General features: G+C 41.5%; 2 protein-coding genes across 3 annotated transcripts in view; both read left to right on the top strand.

Moving 5' to 3' along the window:
- The window catches only part of Kiaa1328 (KIAA1328 ortholog), a 257014-nt gene that overhangs the window by 233669 nt on the left and 4489 nt on the right, over positions 1 to 18856 (top strand). The gene's annotated exons all lie outside the window — the stretch shown is intronic.
- LOC127664191 (60S ribosomal protein L34-like) lies at positions 15323 to 15709 on the top strand. The gene has a single exon (XM_052156060.1). It carries the CDS (start codon positions 15350 to 15352, stop codon positions 15701 to 15703), a length of 354 nt encoding a protein of 117 aa, XP_052012020.1. The 5' UTR covers positions 15323 to 15349; the 3' UTR covers positions 15704 to 15709.

The raw sequence follows: 18856 nt of genomic DNA, 5'->3' as shown, positions 1-18856 counted from the left end.
CTAAGTTCTATGACATCTTTGTTGTTAAATTTCTAATTTTATTAAATTTTTAATTAGTTAATTTGTGTTTTACATTCAGACCATCATTCATTCATTCATTCATTCTCGCTCTCATATATAGTAGAGGAATATGCACGAGGGCTTTTTGTTTGTTTGTTAGCATTAAGACTTCTGGATCCATATTTTCACCAAAATATCTTGATGACTCCTGGAGAAAACTAATGTGTTTTCTAGTATGCAAATCCTAATATTGGTTGTGCATCCTTGATCCAAATATCTGAAACCCAAAATTTTCTCAGGTCTTAAACCTTTATGTCCTAACATGACAGTGAAATTGTTTCAGATATTGACAATTTTATACTTTGGATGTTTAGGTTATCCATATATAGTAAGCATTTTAAATCTCTGAAATCTGAAGTGCTTCTGGTCCCATACATTTCTGCTGAACTGTATTGCCTGTGGAAAAAAGCTTCCAAGTTAGCCAGACTTCAAGGCAATTGACCAGTATGACCCACATCCTGTTGCTTCAGGCTTTCTTGAATTTAGTTGATGGTGTCACATATGGATATATGACTGTTGCCTGGAATAAAATCTCATTATCACATTGATTGATCTCCACTCCTAAATGTTTGTGCAATGATCATCCTGGTTGGCAAGTAAGCCTCTGTGGTGGGCAGTAGGAGAGTGAACAGGAGGCTGTTTCTTCCTTCAAGTTCTGCTGCCACATGGGCTCCCTGGAAACCATAGACAGCAGTTAAAGATGAGACCTAAGTCCTGAGTCCAATACCTTCACAACAGTATAGAAACCAGCCATTGTGTAGATATGGTTGTGCTTTGTATACAAGCTGTAAATCATAACTACAGTATCAAACTCTTGCTTTGTCCACTGAACTTTTTAATACTGTGAATTAAATAACTGAATCAATCTTGAGAGCTTTGCCTTGGAAATTCCTTTCTAGAACTCTGAGAAATGCTACTCATATACTTGAAAGAGCCATGATGGGAAGGCAGAACTACAAAGTACAGTCCCTTTATTTCTTTCTCTTCCTTCTATCCTATAGCTATCTATAGGATAAGTCCTAGAGATGGGATGATAGGTCAGATAATCTCATTTAAAATGACTACCTGTGGTATTCAAAAGTATCTATTTTATCATTCTTTCAAAAAGTAGATAATAATTTATTCCTGAAAGAATATAAAGCTAAATATTTAGCTTTAACTATGTCATGGAGTTTTCATTTTTGGTGATAGATAGGTGTATAAAAATATATTTGATAGTGAAAGTGGGTGGGAAAAAGAAAGCATCCGATGTGAAGCTCCTCTCCACATGTGTAAAGCTATTCTAACAGAATAGAAGCTCATTGAGATGATAAGATTTGGGATATCGTTAATTTCATTGTATTATACTTTTCATTTGTAAGTTCTTTAAAAGAGAATTTTAATAATAAAAAGATAACCAAAACATTTTATACTGTATCAAGCCTGATAATGAGAACAATATCTTGTAGTTATAATTACCATTTATTATATTTATTCACTCATGCAGTCCTTCATTTAGAAGTAGGGTCTTAAATAGCCCAAACTGTCCTCCAGGTTGTTACATAACCAATGATGACCTTGAACTTCTGATCCTTCTGTCTGCATCTTCAGAATGCTGAAAGTAGAGACACGCACCACTGCACCTGGTGTTACGTAGCACTGGAGGTCCATCTCAGGGCTTCCTGCACTCCACTGTGTCTGCTGAGCTTCCTATCCAGCCCTGGCGTTTTATTTTCTATAAAAAATTATTCTTTTGCCAGGTAGTGGTGGTGCACGCCATTAATCCCAGCACTTGGGAGGCAGAGGCAGGTGGATTTATGAGTTCAAGGCCAGCCTGGTCTACAGAATGAGTTCCAGGACAGCCAGGGCTATACAGAGAAACCCTGCCTCAAAAAACAAAAAAGCAAAACTTAACAAATATTGTTCTTTTTACTCATTTCTCCACCAAGTTCTTAATATTTTTACTTTCCCTTACAAGTATTCTTTTCCTTTGAAGGAAAGTGATCCATTTTGTATTATCTATTATTACAAATAATTATTTTTAAGAGATTTTTTTGGGGGGTTTGTTTTTTTTAAAGAGATTTTTTTGTTTTTTTAAGAGATTTTTTAAACAGATTTTTTTGGGGTTTTTGGTTTTTTTAAAGAGATTTTTTTGTTTTTTTAAGAGTTTTTTTTCTATTATTACAAATAATTATTTGTAATATTTTTTATCCTTTTCTATGTTTCCTTTCACTTTTGCTGAATATCAGGATTTTTCTGTAGGAGTTTGGTGAATATTTTAAACAGGTATTTTAAGGCTGGTAATTGCAAGTTTTTAAAGTTAGAGGATTTAAATGTTTGAGATGGTTATGAGAAAATTATTTAAGTATAGAACTCTAGACTCATCATGATAGGGTAGATAATAGAATACTTCCTCCTAAGTTGCCAAATACAAATGGACATTGTGGGGTTTTATTTTATTATTTTTTTTATTTTTATTTTTTGGATTTGTTTTTTTCAAGACAGGGTCTCTCTGTGTAGCCTTGGCTGTCCTGGAACTCACTCTATAGACCAGGCTGGCCTCGAAATCCACCTGCCTCTGCCTCCCAGAGTGCTGGGATTACAGGCGTGCGCCACCACCGCCCAGCAGGACTGGACACTGTGAATGTTATTCTTACACCATAGACTTAATAATTCTTGTTATTATAAGAGGAAGCCTTTTTTATTAGACAAAAAGGAGGGAATGTAGAGGATTGGTCTGGTCTGGGGCTGCTAGGTATTCAGATGCTAAATACTTTATCCCAAGACCCGGCTACCCCAAGAGGAGTGGATTCTCAGTACACCAGCTTTTGCTGTGACTACCTTGCTCCCTGACTGGTTAATAAAGATGCCCTACCGCTTGACCTGGGCAGAAAAGAGGGAGCTGGGCAGTGGTTCCCAGGCTTGGGGTCTGAGGTACAGACCATGGGACCAAGGGAAGGAGGAAGGACGTTCCCATGAGGTAAGTGGATGGTGAGCTCATGGCAATGCCGGCAGGCCTGACGGAGGAGTACAAGCTACCCAGGGGGAGCACGGCAAGGGATATCCTGAGGATCGCCATGGGGAAGTAGGCAGGACAGCACAGAGGGTTGATCTCTGCCTAGCTATGGTGCTTTTAAACATGTTATAAATCTAAAAGTTTCTGTGTCTTTTATCTGAGAATGAGATGGTCTAAAATAGGGTAGAAACCCCTAATAGATATTTAAAGGAAACAAGGGGGTGTAGCAAACCCCCAGGATAATAATTACAACAATTTTCCATTCAGAAAATTCTCCCATGCAGATGATTTGCCAGCATCTTAGGTAGAGACACCTGTGTGTCATTCTGGTCTTTCACTCTGGATTCATGTCATAATTTGATGACATGTTGCTTTAATGTCATTATTAACTGGAGATGCGTGAGTGTTTCATTTTGTTTCTCATGTTTTCTGTCAAACTTTCCTTTCTCTGGATATCCATTTCATCATTACAACAATTTAAATAATAAAAGTAATAGCTTTATATTGAGGATTAACTATAGGGTGGACATTGTGCTAAGCACTGTAGATATATAATCATAAACCATCAGAAATGTAGGTATTGTTTTTTACTTCCATTTATAGATGAAACAACTGAAGATTAGAAAAATCAGCAATTTCCCCACGATCACATAATTATACATTGCCACAACAGAATTCATATTCTTCATCCAACTTTGGATCCTGGCCTCTCACTGTTACCTTAAATGGAATGTTTTAAAAGTACTATTAACTTGGAGCTGTATCAGAAATATCATAGTGAAGCTATGATAAACCCTACTAAGACAACTATGACAGTATCATCTTTAAATCACAAAACCTTCGAAAAGATTGCTAGCTTCTCCATAGTTCCTCCTTCCCTCTCTGTACCTCTCCGGATCCAGAATTGTCATGTGACTTAGAGCTTATTTTATGCTGCCAAAACAAATACCTGATGCACACAAACCTTATAAAGAAAGATTTTATTTAGTACACAGTTTGCTGGCTAAGCATCCTGGTATAGGCCCTGGTGAGACTTCTTATAGCCGATGATGACGCTGGAAGCCCTGGTAAACAGCAGAGTCATGGTGCCAAACACAAACCAGAGAGAAACCACAAAAGTGAAATTAAAAGTTTCAAGTTTCATTTTAGTTGTAGCTGTTTGTAGACCCAGTAATGGTGAGAGTCTGTGCTTGCTCCGCCCCTGAAACATCCCTGCTGAAACACTGTCTTACTCCCGCTGAAGACAGCTTGGCATGGATATGAGAAGGAAACAAACCTGCCACAGGGATATGACATACCTACCAAATGCAGTATCAAAAAGAAGAGATGCTAGATCTTTCAGGATGTGGATGTTCATGGTATGGTAAAATAGTTCTACTTTTTATTTTAGCTGTAGCTCCTGAACCTGTATCTGTGCTGCCATTTTGAAGCTTGTTAACATACTGTTAAGTTATTTCTCTGCCCGTGAAACAAGCCAATTCAAGCCAGATTAGATTATATTAAATACAAGTTTATTGAGAAATTGTTCTTAGGCAAGTGCACTGGTCCCAAGGTCTGAGGCCAGGTAGGTAACCATGGGGAGAGAGAATCAAGGTAGGGGAAGAGAAAGAAAGGGCACAGAGGGGGACAGACAGACAGACAGATAGACAGAGCAAAATGTCTGGGTTATATAGGGAGGAGCCTCTGGGGAAAAGGCAGCCTATACCTTGCACTGTAAAGTTCAGGGTTGGGAGCAGGGTATGCCAGGCTGCATAGGGACTGAGAGATGCTTGGGAGAACCTGAAGGCCAGGTCTCTCTGCTTTGATATGTAAAATATGCGCCTCAGTCCTTAGTCCCAGGTCTGAAACCACCTCAGTATAGTAGAAATTGAAGATTGGTGGATAATAAGCATGTTTTCAAGAAAATTGTCCTAGAATCAACACTGACAATCCAGTGTTTGTTTTCTTTACTCTCTGAAAAACAACCAGAACAGTAATGCTAAACACACAATTAGCTGTAGTAAGTGCAAGTTGTTGGGATTCTTTAACATCCGGACAGTGGGATCCCTAAGAGAGGACACGCTTCTCTGACTTAGAATTACACACACCCTCCTTGTTTAACTTCTTACAGCCTGTGGGGTATGTCATGGGTATTTTTGTACTTTTTGGCTGATATCCACTTATCAATGAGTGCATATCATGCATGTCATTTTTGGTCTGGGTTACCTCACTCAGGATGGTATTTTCTAGAACCATCCATTTGCCTATAAAATTTATGATGTCCTTGATTTTTAATAGTTGAATAATATTCCACATTGTAAATGAACCACATTTTCTGTATGCATTCTTTGGTTGAGGGACATCTGAGTTGTTTCCAGCTTCTGGCTATTATGAATAAGGCTGTTATGAACATAGTGGAGCACATATCCTGTGGGGCATGGTGAGGTATGGTGGGGCATCTTTTGGGTATATGCCTAAAAGCTGTATAGCTGGGTTTTCAGATAGAACTATTCCCAATTTTCTGAGAAAGTATAGAATACCCATGATATATCCCACAGACCATAAGAAGTTAAACAAAAAGGAAGGCTCAAGTGAGGATACTTCAGTTCTTGTTAGAAGGGAGAATAAAATTAACATGGGAAGCAGAGGGGGAGAGGGACCTGAGTGGAGAGAAGAAAGAGGGCAGGAGGGGGCAGGGGAGACAGGAGAGAAGCTCAAAGGATGGGGTAATGAATAGAAATCTGCAGCTGTGGGCATGGCGGGGGAGGAGAAGTCTCCAGAAAGTCCCAGAGACCTGGAATGCAGGAAGCTCCCAGGACCCAATATGGGTGACCTTGGACAAAATGTCCAACAGTGGGGAAAAGGGACCTTAAGAGACCTCCAGTAGTTAGACATCCCCCCCCCCCGCCAGTGGAGAGATGGGGACACCAACCCACCTGCAAAATTTTCAACCCAAAATTGTTCCTATTTAAAAGAAATTTAGGAACAAAAATGGAGCAGAGACTGAAGGAATGTCTGACCAGTGACTGTCCCAACTTGGGATCCATTCCATGAGTAGGCACCAAACCCTGATCCTATTACTGATACTATATTGTGCTTGAAGACAGGAACCTAGAATGGCTGTTCTCTGAGAGGCTCTACCAGCAGCTGACTGAGACATATGCAAATACTTACAGACAACCATAGGACGACCCAACAATGTCAACTAACCTGGATGCCGGGGAGATCACAAAGACTAAGCCCAAAACCAAGGAACATGCATGGGCTGGTCTGAGGCTCCTGGCACATATGTAGCAGAAGACTTGACTATCTTGTCTAGCCCTAATGGGAGAGGATGGCCCTAACCCTGTCGAGACTTGATGCCCCAAGAAGGGGAATGGGAGGACCCTCTCAGAGGTGACAGGGAGGGAAGATGGGGTGAAGAACTCTGGAAGGGGGACCCGAAAGGGAGGGCAACATTTGGGATGTGAATAAATAAAATAATTAATTTAAAAAAGGAATTACATAGAGCCCAATGCCACATTTGCAGAGATCTTTTAAATATGCTAATGAATGAAAACACATGATAAATGCATATAAGCATAGCCAGTTTCATTCTGTATATGTATTTACATGAAAATGTGTGTGCATGTGCGCACGTGCATTTTAGAAGTTGTTTAGAATCTTATGCACTAGACTGTTAGCTCTGGCTTTTGAGACAGGGAATAGGGCTGCCATTTGAGGGGAGAAATGGAATATAGAAGGGACCTTTCTTAGTATAATTTTATATGGTTGAACCTTTATAATGTAAACATACTCTATCTTTTTTATTGTTTTTAGAGTTTCATATACGAATACACTGTATTTATATCTTTTTCTCCATTCCCTTTTCCTCTTAACCCCTTCAACCCCTACGTGTATCTCCTACACCCTCTCAAATTTGTGGGGTTTTCTGGTTAGTGTTGCCCATGTGTACATGGATTTAAGGCTAACCACATGGGCGTGCTACCAAGCTACCAAGGGGCTCTTCCCTGAAAAAACAAAATACTGATTCCCCTTGAGTATCCATTGGCTGCCTGTAGCTCTTCAAGTAGGAGTGCAGGCTCATGAAACTTTCCCTATCCATGTTAGCATAGCTGTATGGTTTAATGCAAGTTATGTGCAGACAGCCATATTACTGCTAGTTCAGGAATACAGTGTTCCAGACAAATCCAAAATGTAGGAAATAAAAGTAAAATCTACAGTCTTATCATGGAGTTAAATGAAACAAATAAATTTCCATCTTTAAATAAATTAATAAAGGTACCATCTGGCAAAAGGAAAAAAAAATGTGTCCCTCAGTCAGCATTTTTCTAAGGTAAAAGTTAATTTTGCTTAACAGATGTGCCTTTTTCAGTTAGCCAGCCATGCATAAGAATGTAGGCCAACAACCTCTGACCACTCAAAGTGAGGCGCGAACCCCTTTGTTAGGAATAAACCCACCCCCCCACCCCCACCCCCGCAGGACTTCTGCTGGTGTGCTTCCTGTGGGACTTACAGCAGCTTTGCAGCAAAAATAACCTGAATCCTTTGGTTCTTTCCTTGGAACTCCTCTCTTGCATGGCACTGCCTGACACTTTAAGAGCTGGTCCTTAGGAGGAGGCCACCAGGATCCACAAAAGTGTGTAATGTCTTCAGCAGTAGAGTCTCACTCAAGGAATGGCAGGTGGCCTTGAGCGATGGCAATAGCCTGTTGGTTTGGTTCTCTCAGAAGCTCCTTGAGCAAGGCAATGTGAGTACTGTTGGGTAGTTTATGGCCCCTAGAGAGGTCATTATCTCCCTGTGGGCAGTAAATCCAATTCATATTCTCTCTCTCTCTCTCTCTCTCTCTCTCTCTCTCTCTCTCTCTCTCTCTCTCTCTCTCCCCCTCCCCCCCCCACCCAACCCCCGTGTATCCCTTTTCCCACTCGATGTCTGGTACCTGTGTCCTGCTATTCCCTACCCCAGCTCTTTCTCCCTGCCCCTTCCAATGGTCCCCGGCTGCTTTTCTTGCTTCCATACTTACTCCAAGTTATACATTCAAATGTAGAGATTCTAGCGTAAGACCCACAAACAAGGGAAAATGTGCAGTGTTTGTCTTTCTAGGTTACCTTACTCAGGGTTATTTCCCAGGTTTCAGCACCATTGTTATGAAAAAGAGAAAGAGGTTTAGAGAGAATGGTACAAGGTGGGGTGGGGGAAGGGATGCCTTCCCCCAAGGGACTAGACATGGTATAGAGTAGAGTTTATTCAGGGCAGGGGATGGGAGTTAAAGGGATAGTAGAGGCAGAGAGAGGGAGAAAGTAGAGATGTGGAGGCCGGCCATGGCCATGTGGAGAGAGGGGGAGGTGAGGAGAGCCCAAGAGGGCAGAGAGGTAAGAGGAATAAGAGAGAAGAGAGAGAGGGACCTAGCACCCTCTTTTATAGACCAGGCCTACCTGGCTGTTGCCAGGCAACTGTGGGGCAGGGCATACCTGGGTGTTGGCAGGTAATTGTGGGGCGGAGTTTAGATAGAGCCCTAACAAAGGTATTCTCTAGCTCTATTCATTTTCCTGAGGTTTTCCTTATTTTATTTTTCTTTAGGGCCATTGTATATATGTATCACTTTTTTTCTTATCCATTTACTAATTTATGGACATCTAGACTGTTTCCATTTTCTAGTTGTTCTGTCCATAGAAAAAATATAGAGTAAAATATAGAGTATATATGGTAAAATATAGAGTCCTTTGGGTCAAAACATAGAAAACATAATGTAGCTGAGTCATGTGTGTGTGTGGAGAGGGAGGGAGGGAGGGAGGGAAGGAGGGAGGGAGGGAGAGAGAGAGAGAGAGAGAGAGAGAGAGAGAGAGAGAGAGTCTATTTTTTTCTTTTTGAGACTTTTCACCACTAATGGCTACAGCATTTTGCACTTAACCTTACAGTGAGTAAGAGCTCCCCACATCCACATCAACATTTCTGCCATTTGTTGTCTTTATGTTAGGCAGACGTTTTATAAATGTAAACATTCTTTCTGTAACTTTTGAGGCAGAATCTCACTATGCAGCCATGCTATAGCCCTGAGTGACTTGAGACTATGTAGAAGTGAGGCCACCTTGAAAGTGGTAGCAGTACTCTGTTCTCCGCCTCTGTGCTTCACCTGCTGGGATTACAGGACTAGGCCACCACGTTCACACTCTTATTTTTCTATGAATAACTAAAATGTTTAAGAAATCATCAGAACATTGTAATCTGACATCTTGTTTACTGAGTGCATGGCATGAAGGACCCTGGCAAAACAAAGAAAGCTGCTGGTTCTTGTCCTCACGGTTTCCAGTCTAATGCAGAGACACGCCCGGCAGACTCATAAAAAAAAATCCTGGACATTATGACCAATGCTATGAAAGGAAAGAGAAGAGGATTATGAACTAAAAGTCAGCCTTGTGATCTAACCTTAGATAGTAGAGTTAGGATGGCTCTTCTGAAGGCATTAGTTCATCTCTAGCATGATGAGGAATAGTTAGCCAGGAGAAGAATGGGAAGGTGGTTAATATGCAACTGTTTCTCTTAAACTATCCTCGCAGTATAGGTAAACATGATATGTGTCTTTTCTTTGAGAAGGAATTGGGGAAGAGTCTGAGGGAGCAATAGCATTTCTAAAATTGAAGACTGAAAAGAGGGAAGGAAAAGCCAGAGTCTTACAGCATGTACTTATGAGAACTCTTCAGAAAACCAAAGACAATAGAGAAAATATAATGAATTTTGAAGGAATTGTCTTACGCAACTCATAGTGGCTAAAAGTTTCAGACCTAGAGGGCAGTCCACTGACTCAGAACTCGGGCAGAGCTGCTGTGCTGTAGTCTGAAGTGGCATTCCTCCTCCTGTAATCTCTCAAGTGTGGTGCTGTGGTAATTGCTGGGTTTGTTTTGTTTTGTTTGTTTCCTAAAGTCTTTTATCTTGAGGTCTTTAACACATTAGGAGAGATGCATCTACATCATGGAGGAAAAGTGCTTTATTTAAAGCAAGTTAAGTGACTGCAAATGTTAAATACATCCAAAAAAATACATTCATAGCAACATGTACATCAGAGCTTGGTCAAACTGGGCACCATTTCTCAGCCAAGGTGGCACATAAATTAGCCATGTGGTTACCCTTGATAGCTGTTCTGTACTACAAATGCGAAGGCATACAATTGGAGGGAGTTGACAGAAGGTGCTTTGTGCACAAACTGACTTCATGTGGTGAAGAGTGGGGGTAAGAATAAGAACCCTTGAGGCTGTAGTGCATAGATAATAGCCCAAGGTGATTGGGACCCAGGGACTGAAATAGAATAAGAGCAGTCAGTACCATAATGTGTTTAGGGTATAAAGCCAACAAGGTCTTCTCAGGTGGTCTCAAGCATGACACTGTAGTTTGGGGTTTCAGTGGCATAATGGATGAAAATGTGTTGTTTGTTGGCTTGCATGTATGCACATTTGTTTGTTGTAATGGAAAAATTAGAAAAGGAAGATTTTAGCTATGAGGAAATAGATAGTTGTAGGGCAACAGTGAGAAATTTTAGGGAAAATTAAGTTTAAAGTGCTTTGAGAATAAAGAAGAATTGAAATTTGACACAAGATACTGAGGTCACCTCAAAGGAAGAAAATGAGCCTCTGAGCACTGAGTAATCTCAACTCTTTGAAATTAGGGAGGGTGAACAAAAGGATTATTGAGGATGGCCCCAAAGCAAGAAGAAATGCACGGTTGTTCTGAATCCAAGAGCAGTATCAGGAGTACTATGACCCCAGGAGCAAAGAGGGAAAGGTAAGGTCATTTCCACAGACTAAGCCTCAGAGTCTACTGCATTTGTCCAACGCAGGTTATATGGTGGCCTCAGGGAAAACAGTTGAAAAAGAACAGGGCTGAGAAGGCCAAGTCATAGCAGCTGCACAGTAAATAAGAACTTGAGACCTTGCATAGCTGCCTCAAAAGCTTCCCAGGAAGAGAGACCCCTTAGGATGGTTGCTAAAGAAGGGAAATGGATTAAAAGAGCTGTGGTGTTTTTTTTCCATTTGTACCAGGTAGCTTAGCCGAGATGTATTCAACATCCTTAGTCTTGGTCACATTGCTTTGAACCCAGCAAGACCAAATTCTGGAACAGTGTGGTGGTTTGAATATTGTTGGCCCAGGGAAGAGTACTATTAGGAGATGTAGCCTTGTTGGAGTAGGTGTGGCCTTGTTAGAGGAAATGTGTCACTGTAGGAGTAGGCTTTGAGTCACACCTCCTAGCTCCCTGAAAGTCAGTCTTCTCCTGTTTACCTTCAGAACAAAATGTGGAACTCTCAGCTCCTCCAACGCCATGCCTGCCTGAACACTGCCATGCTTTTCACCATGATGATAATTGACTGAACCTCAGATCCTGTAAGCCGGCCCCAATGTCCTTTATAAGAGTTGCCTCAGTCATGCTGTCTCTTCACAGCAATAGAGACCCTAACTCAGACAAATTGTTATGTAAACCCAGGTTCCCCAATAAATTTTGATCTAGCTGCTTTTATCAGAGTTCACATGGTAAACACATCATTCTTCCACTACCATTAGCTAGGCATGGTTGCTGTTCTGGATGAAGATACTCATGGTCTGATTCTGTGGGCCCACAGTTGAGTCCTTAGGTGGTATTCTGTAATACCACCTAAGTAATGCCAGCAGGAAACAGTAGCTCTGCCCAGTGTGGCATTCTGTTGGTCTTGCTCAGGAGTCTCCATGAGAGAAGCCTCTTGTCATGGGTCACTTCCCAGTCTAAAGTGTACTATTTTTACTTCACATGTTTTGCATAGTGATTCTGGTACCATTGCCAGAAGGCAGCGAACACTTGGTCACAGGAACTTCCGAGCATGTTCCAGTCCAGGAACTAGTTCACCATAGTCCAACTAGGAGAGGCCCTGAACAGCATCAGGCTATAGAACCCAGGGTAGGAGCAGGGTAGCATATGGTCTGGCACACCTGGGCCAGGCTTACTGCTGCCCCATGCCCAGGTCACTACCACTACCACATGAGCCTATAGGACTTCTATGAATATTTTAAATCAGATCCAGACATCATGGTTTTTTGCCAATAAATTATTCTGTATATTCTGACAAATTAGATTTTTAAAACAAAACTACATCATTATCCTGACAAAATAATAATCCCTTAACTAACAATCCTTCAGTGTTCCATTTTGTATTCGTTCAAAAAGTACATGCTTGCCATTGATCTTTGAATTACTATTCAAATATAGATCTTAGTGTTCTATTGCCATGATGGGACACCATGGCCATGGCACCTCTTACAAAAGAGAGCATTTAACTGGGGCTGGCTTGCAGTTTAAGAGGTTTAGACCTTTATCCTCATACAGGAGAGCATGCCAATACACAGCCAGGCCTTGTACCTGAGAGTTCTGCATTTGGATCCACAGGCAGCAGGAAGAGAGAGAGACACTGGGGCTGGCCTGAGCATTTGAAAACCCCAAAGCTCACACCAGGGACACGCTTCTTCCAACAAGGCCACATCTCCTTTAACACGGTCACACCTCCTCATCCCTGTCCACTAACCCACTCCCTAATGAACAGGTAGTCACATACCTGAGCCTGTGGGAACCATTCTTATTCAGACTACCACATATAGCATGTACCTGAGAGATCTTTTAAGCATTTTATTTAAAAATCTGTTACAATTTTCTTCCTTTTTATTTGTCTAAATAACTGAGTCATTTGTCATAAAGTTTTACACATTCTGATTCTTAGCTGATCAGATACTTGAAGCTTCTTTTGTCTCTGACAGGTTTATCTGGAGGTTTTGTTAAGTTGAAGTTTTTCATAGGATCTTTCATAGGTCATGCTGACTATGTACCCTCTGTGGTTACATATCAGGAAAGAAATGGGTACTAGTGATTTTCAGGTCGGTCAGTAGCCATAAGTAATGTCATCCAGATCTGTTATGAAGTCCCCATCAGTCTTTCACTTGATTATGGTAGCTACTGATGATGATTGGCTAGAGCCAGGATTACAGAATGATGATTTGCTTTTCATTGTTTCCTCGACATTTGTAAATCTTACAAAAGAAGGTTTTCAAATGTTGGAAGATATTAACAAGTACATGCTTGGACAGTGAAGGGAATGAATCAGTTGAGAGGAGAGAACAGAGAAGACAGACAAATGATAGAAGTGTAAATGTACAGGGCTTTTCTATGCCAACCCTTGCTCTTAAATAACAACATGAAAACCTGGGATTTTTATTAATGAGCTTATTGTACTATAGCTGGGCAGATAGATACTGAGCTATCCTAAACCAACTATGCTGGATTGCCCTATTTCCCTGCAACTTCCAAGTCAAGTAGTATTACCTGCCATCTTGGTTGTGCCCTGACTATTCTTGCTTCATTGGTGTCTTCAACTCTCTTCTGGCAACCTTTCTACTTCCTCCTCCCTCTTCCTTCCTCCCTCCTCCCTTCTCCCTCCTCCTTCCTCCCTCAGTCATCCCTCCTCTCCTCTCCTCTCTCATCTTGGGATGATCCATACTGTGATCCTTTTTCTCCTTGGGCAACTAGAAGTATGAATTGTCTTTATATGATTAGCAAGTATATTAGTAATTATAACATTAACGTGGGTATTCTGAGAAATCTGTTAGATTCTGGCACTCTAGAATACAATCTTAAATTAGTTTTCAAAACTTTCTGTAACATTCAAACAAAACAATGAACACTTGCAGATCTACACTGGGATCAAACGTCTGACCTTAACTCTCCTCTCTTACCAAGATATTGGCTGATCAGCTCTTTAGTAACCAATCAGAGGTAATGGAAAACAATATTTACACAATATTGAGAAAAGGAGATGCTTGATAATGCATCTAGACTACAACCAGATCTCTGGGCACAATTCCTATGCTGTGTGATCAGCATCTGAATACACAGAGCACAAAAACATCCCCCAACATAGAAGTCCTTAGGTCCTCCAGGTGTTGAGGTTCAAAGAAGATGGGAAGGATCAGAGCTAATCCACTACATCAGGAGAGAAGAAGGTGCGGATCCCAGAAGTTGCTGCTTTAGTTGTCTGAAGAGCCCAGGGTTCCCTGTGGCTCATATTCTTCAATAGAATGTGCAGCGAGGTTATTGAGCAGGGAGACTAAGGGAAGGAACTAAGAAGCACTAGTTTGGATTCTTTTATATTTAATGAGAGCACTTTAAAGATAATTCTAAAAATTCCTGCAATTCTTGCATTGGAATCTCTACAATTTTTCTGTCTGCTTTCCACTCACTCCTCCCTTTCAAAGGGATTTCAGCCTTGTAATCTCTTTGTTGGATAGAGAAACCAAGAACTTTTCAACTTTTAACTTTTTGAGTCACGCTCTCTTTCCTTTCCTGAGAGCTAATGTTGATTTCTAAATGAAAGCATTGTGTTTCCCCTTTGGCATGGTGGGTCAGTGCCTTTCTGCTGCTCTTCCCATGCCTGTGCTGTGGAAACCCTCGTGGCGGATCAACTGCGTGACCTATTTCTGCTTGTTTAGCTTACATGTAAATTATATTACAATGTTAGGAATAGGGCTAGTGTGTGTTGTATACTGGTGCCTCTGTTAGTTAAAATTTATTCACTTGGATTGCATTCATACACTTAAAACTTGATTATTTGTCACTGAGATCTCTTTCATTCAACAAATACTGTATTTGTCCTCTTTCTCCTTGGGCAGCTAGAAGGATGAATTGTCGTTATACGATTAGCAAGCATATTTGTAATTACAACATTAATGTGGGTATTCTGAGAAATTTATTAGGTTCTGGCACTCCAAAATACAATCCTAAATTAGTTTTCAAAAGATTCTGTAACATTCAAACAAAACAATGAACACTTGCAGACAAATGTCAAATGTCTCCAGTGACAAAACCCTAATACACAAGAAAGATCTTTTCTCAAGACATATACTTAAATCATTTTTAATTCAGATAATTATCAGGAGTTTTGGCTTCCAAGCTAGGTGGAGTAACAGGGACTAGATAAATTATTTTCTTACCTGAAGATACCAGGATACATAACCATTTCAGACACTCTGTGTTACCTTGCAAGCTGTTCCACTAGGCTTCTCCCAGGAACCTAGCAACAACTTAAGTCCTCATCTGCTTCCAGGTGCAGGTGGGTGGGCCCATGTCATGTGTCCCCCTGATCTTTATACCAGATCTGTGCAACAGATCTGGTATAAAGGAAGTTTATTTGGGGAAAGGGATTGGAGTGAGGACCTGGAGAAGGTGTAGAGGCAGGCAGACAGGAGCAGAGCCTTGAGATCAGAAAAGGGAGGAGACTCTTCTGGGGACGGTGCTCAGAGGCACTCAGGATGGTCCAGCAATTGACATACCGTAGTAGGCTCTCCTACAATACAGCCTCTAACAAAACTAGGCTGTCTCGAACCCCTGGCAACAGGATTGTTTACCTTTACACCAAGAAGGTTGGGAAGGCACCTAAATCAGCATGTGGCGTGTGCCCAGGCCGACTGCGAGGGGTTCGTGCTGTGAGACCCAAAGTTCTTATGAGATTGTCTAAGACAAAGAAGCACATCAGCAGGGCCTATGGTGGCTCCATGTGTGCCAAGTGTGTCCGTGACAGGATCAAGCGGGCTTTCCTTATTGAGGAGCAGAAGATCGTGGTGAAAGTGTTGAAGCCACAAGCTCAGAGTCAGAAAGCAAAATAAATGCAGCTTTTTAAGTAATAAAAAATCAAGACTTGGTCTACAAAAAAAAAAAGAAAAGAAAAGAAAAGAAAAGAAAAGAAAAGGGAGGAGAGGAGAGGAGGGGGTGGGGAGAGGAGGAGAGGAGGGTGGTGGGGAGGGGAGAGGAGAGGAGGGTGGTAGGGAGGGGAGAGGAGGGGAGAGGAGGGTGGTGGGGAGGGAAGAGGAGAAGAGAGGAGAGGAGGGTGGTGGGGAAGGGAGAGAAGAGGAGGGTGGTAGGGAGGGGAGAAAAGAGGAGAGGGAGGAGAGGAGAGGAGGGTGGTGGGGAGGGGAGAGGAGAGGAGGGTGGTGGGGAGGGGAGAGAAGAGGAGGGGGAGAGGAGAGGAGAGGAGAGGAGAGGAGAGGAGAAGGAGGGGGGTGGAGGTAGCAGTAGCAGGTAATGGCAGGTCTTGTAAGCCATTGCTAGGTCCCTGGGAGGAACCTAGCAGAATCATTTGTAACCTTATACCGTGTATCAGAGCACAGACAGTGCTCTGGAAGAAAAGCAAATGAGGTTAGCCCTTTAATTATAGTTCAAGACCACAGCTCAGGAACCTCAGTGGAGCCAAACAAATTCTCTGATTTGAATCTGAAGAAACCTAGATGGCTAATGTTCATAGAGTAGCCTGCTGGATAGGAGAAAGTTTTGTTTTATTTTGTGGTGCAGTGCATTGTGGTGCGGTGTGGTATAGTCTGTTTAAAGCAAGGGCGCTTTGAGTCTCTGAAGCTGAGAGGAGCACGTAGGGAGCACCTCCAGGATTAACTTCGGGCTCACATCCTGTGTTACCCTCACCTAGTCTTTTACTAATTGGGATGTTACCTTTGTTACTGGTGTTGATAATGAGCTCGGTGTTTCTTGTTTAATTGTCTTTTGTCCAATTGTTTCTGTGCTGTATGATAGTCTATAATGGTAGCACATTAGCCGGCTTTTATTATGATTCCTGTAAATTATCTGAACCTGTGTGTTCTGAAAAAGGCTTACAAATATTGCAAGAATTAGATCATGCGCTGGGAAGGAGCAAGTGTATGGTTGAGCTGATCATTGTTGGTACCATTTCTCTCATATCTCCCAAAGCCAGTGCTACTACTTCTGCATTAGCTTTAGCACAAGAGGTGCAAACAGCTGGTTTTGTTTGTTAATCATCTCACAGAAAATGTAGCCAATGCCATACAAGAGGAGCATACAAGAGGATTTGACTAGATGGCTGAAACAAATAATTGGCTCATATGATATAATGTAGATCATGGGAGGTGAGGCACAAGGAATGAAAGTCAGAAGCCATTTGGAATGTCATTCTTGATACAAATGGATTTGTATAATTCCAAAAATGTATAATGCGAGTCAGCATAATTGGACCAAAGTAAAAAGGCACCTTTAAGGATATGGCATGATACTAATACTTCTTTAGATTTATTAGTCTGCATATAAGAAGGTTGTAAGTTTAAGAAACACAAAGCCTTTGTCTTTTGATGCTGCTATGATTGTAAATGATATTCTGGGAAAAATTAAGGATTGAATCCTGGCATGATTGGTAATATAAATGAAAGTGAGAGAGATTTAATAAAATCATAAAACATCAGAAAGGGGAAAGAAATCTCTATCATCTTTCTGATTCATCTATACAGAGAGGTTCTTCTTGTTGGGGCAGTAAATGGAGAAATGCTTTTCATCAGGATATCCTTGGAATAGTGCTTTTCATTATGGGCAGCTAAGGGAGAGTGGGTTCTTATTGGGGCAGCCTGTGGGGAGGGGCTTCTCATCCAGAGCAGCCTACGGAATGAACCCAGAAATAATTTGTCTTGTCAGACTGGCTCTAAAATTGGCAATATAGAGCCAAACCAAATGAGTGTAGTCTGTGTCCTCTCTGAAGTTTTGTACCTGCATCTTGTTAAATCAAGAGCAAGCAAATGGAAAATAAGACTCTAGCTATATCTAGCTTTATAGGAATAGAATTAGTTCCATACCAGCACAGATCAAGATGGGACTGGCAGAGCAGACCAAACAAGCGTTTTGCTCATCACTTTGCTATAATGAAGCTCATAAAGTCAGCTCTGTGCCTAGAAAAGTGGGAGCACTAGCTCTCTGCCATTCAGAAGCTATGGAACTCATGTCTGTGCTGGAACACAGACACCAATATATTTCAAGGGATGGGATTTTGTAAATCTGGGTAAGGTATCTATAATATTATTCAGATACCAAACATCCATAAGCCAAGCTAACCAACTTTATAGTCTCTCTCATATTATTTCAGCATACTGCACCACATTCATATAATGTGGGCTGTTAACGACACTTGTTTTCTGGTACTTAATATGACATCACATAGGAAGTATCATTTGAATAGATGTGGCCCCTATGGACTCATGTGTTTGATTGTGTTTTCCTATAATTCTTTAAGTGATCTTTGTGTTTCCTCTTTAAGGGAAACTGCTAGCTGTTTACCTGTGTTCTCCTGTATTTCTTTAAGGGAGTTATTTATATCCTTATTAAAGTCCTCATTGTCGTGAGATGTGATTTCAAACTAGAATCTTGCATTTCTGCTGTGTTGGGGTATCCAGGGCTCACTGTGGTAGGAGAACAGGGTTCTGATGATGCCAAGTAGCCTTGGTTTCTGTTGCTTATGTTCTTGCCCTTGCCTCTCACCATCTGGTTATCTCTGGTGTTACCTGGTCTTGCTGTCTCTGACTGTGGCTTGTCCCTCCTGCAAGCCTGTGTGGCAGTACTCCTGAGAGACCAGTTCTCTCCCAGAGGAATTTAGTTATGGAGAGCTCTGGCACAGGGTCAGTTCTAGGGTGCAGACAGAAACAGGAAGGATCCTGTCTCAGGCTGTTCCTTGGTTCCTGTGTCCTGATGGCTCAGGGCAGGTCCCTCTTAGGCCAGGAATTTGAGCAGAAGTGTTGGTCTTATCTGTGCTCACAGGTGTGTCAGCTCTCTTAATGGTATTTGGGTATGGAGCACTGTGGTAGGTGTGTCAGCTCTCCTAATGGTATTTGGGTATGGAGCACTGTGGTAGGTGAGACCAGCTCTCCTAATGGTATTTGGGTATGGAGCACTGTGGTAGGGGATACTAGCTCTCCTAATGGTATTTGGGTATGGAGCACTGTGGTAGGGGATACTAGCTCTCCTAATGGTATTTG

The sequence above is a fragment of the Apodemus sylvaticus genome, chromosome 13, assembly GCF_947179515.1.
Source record: "Apodemus sylvaticus chromosome 13, mApoSyl1.1, whole genome shotgun sequence".
In the NCBI taxonomy this organism is placed as follows: Eukaryota; Metazoa; Chordata; class Mammalia; order Rodentia; family Muridae; genus Apodemus; species Apodemus sylvaticus.
Note: the sequence above shows the minus strand (reverse complement) of the source record. Positions and strands in the feature narration are given on the sequence as shown.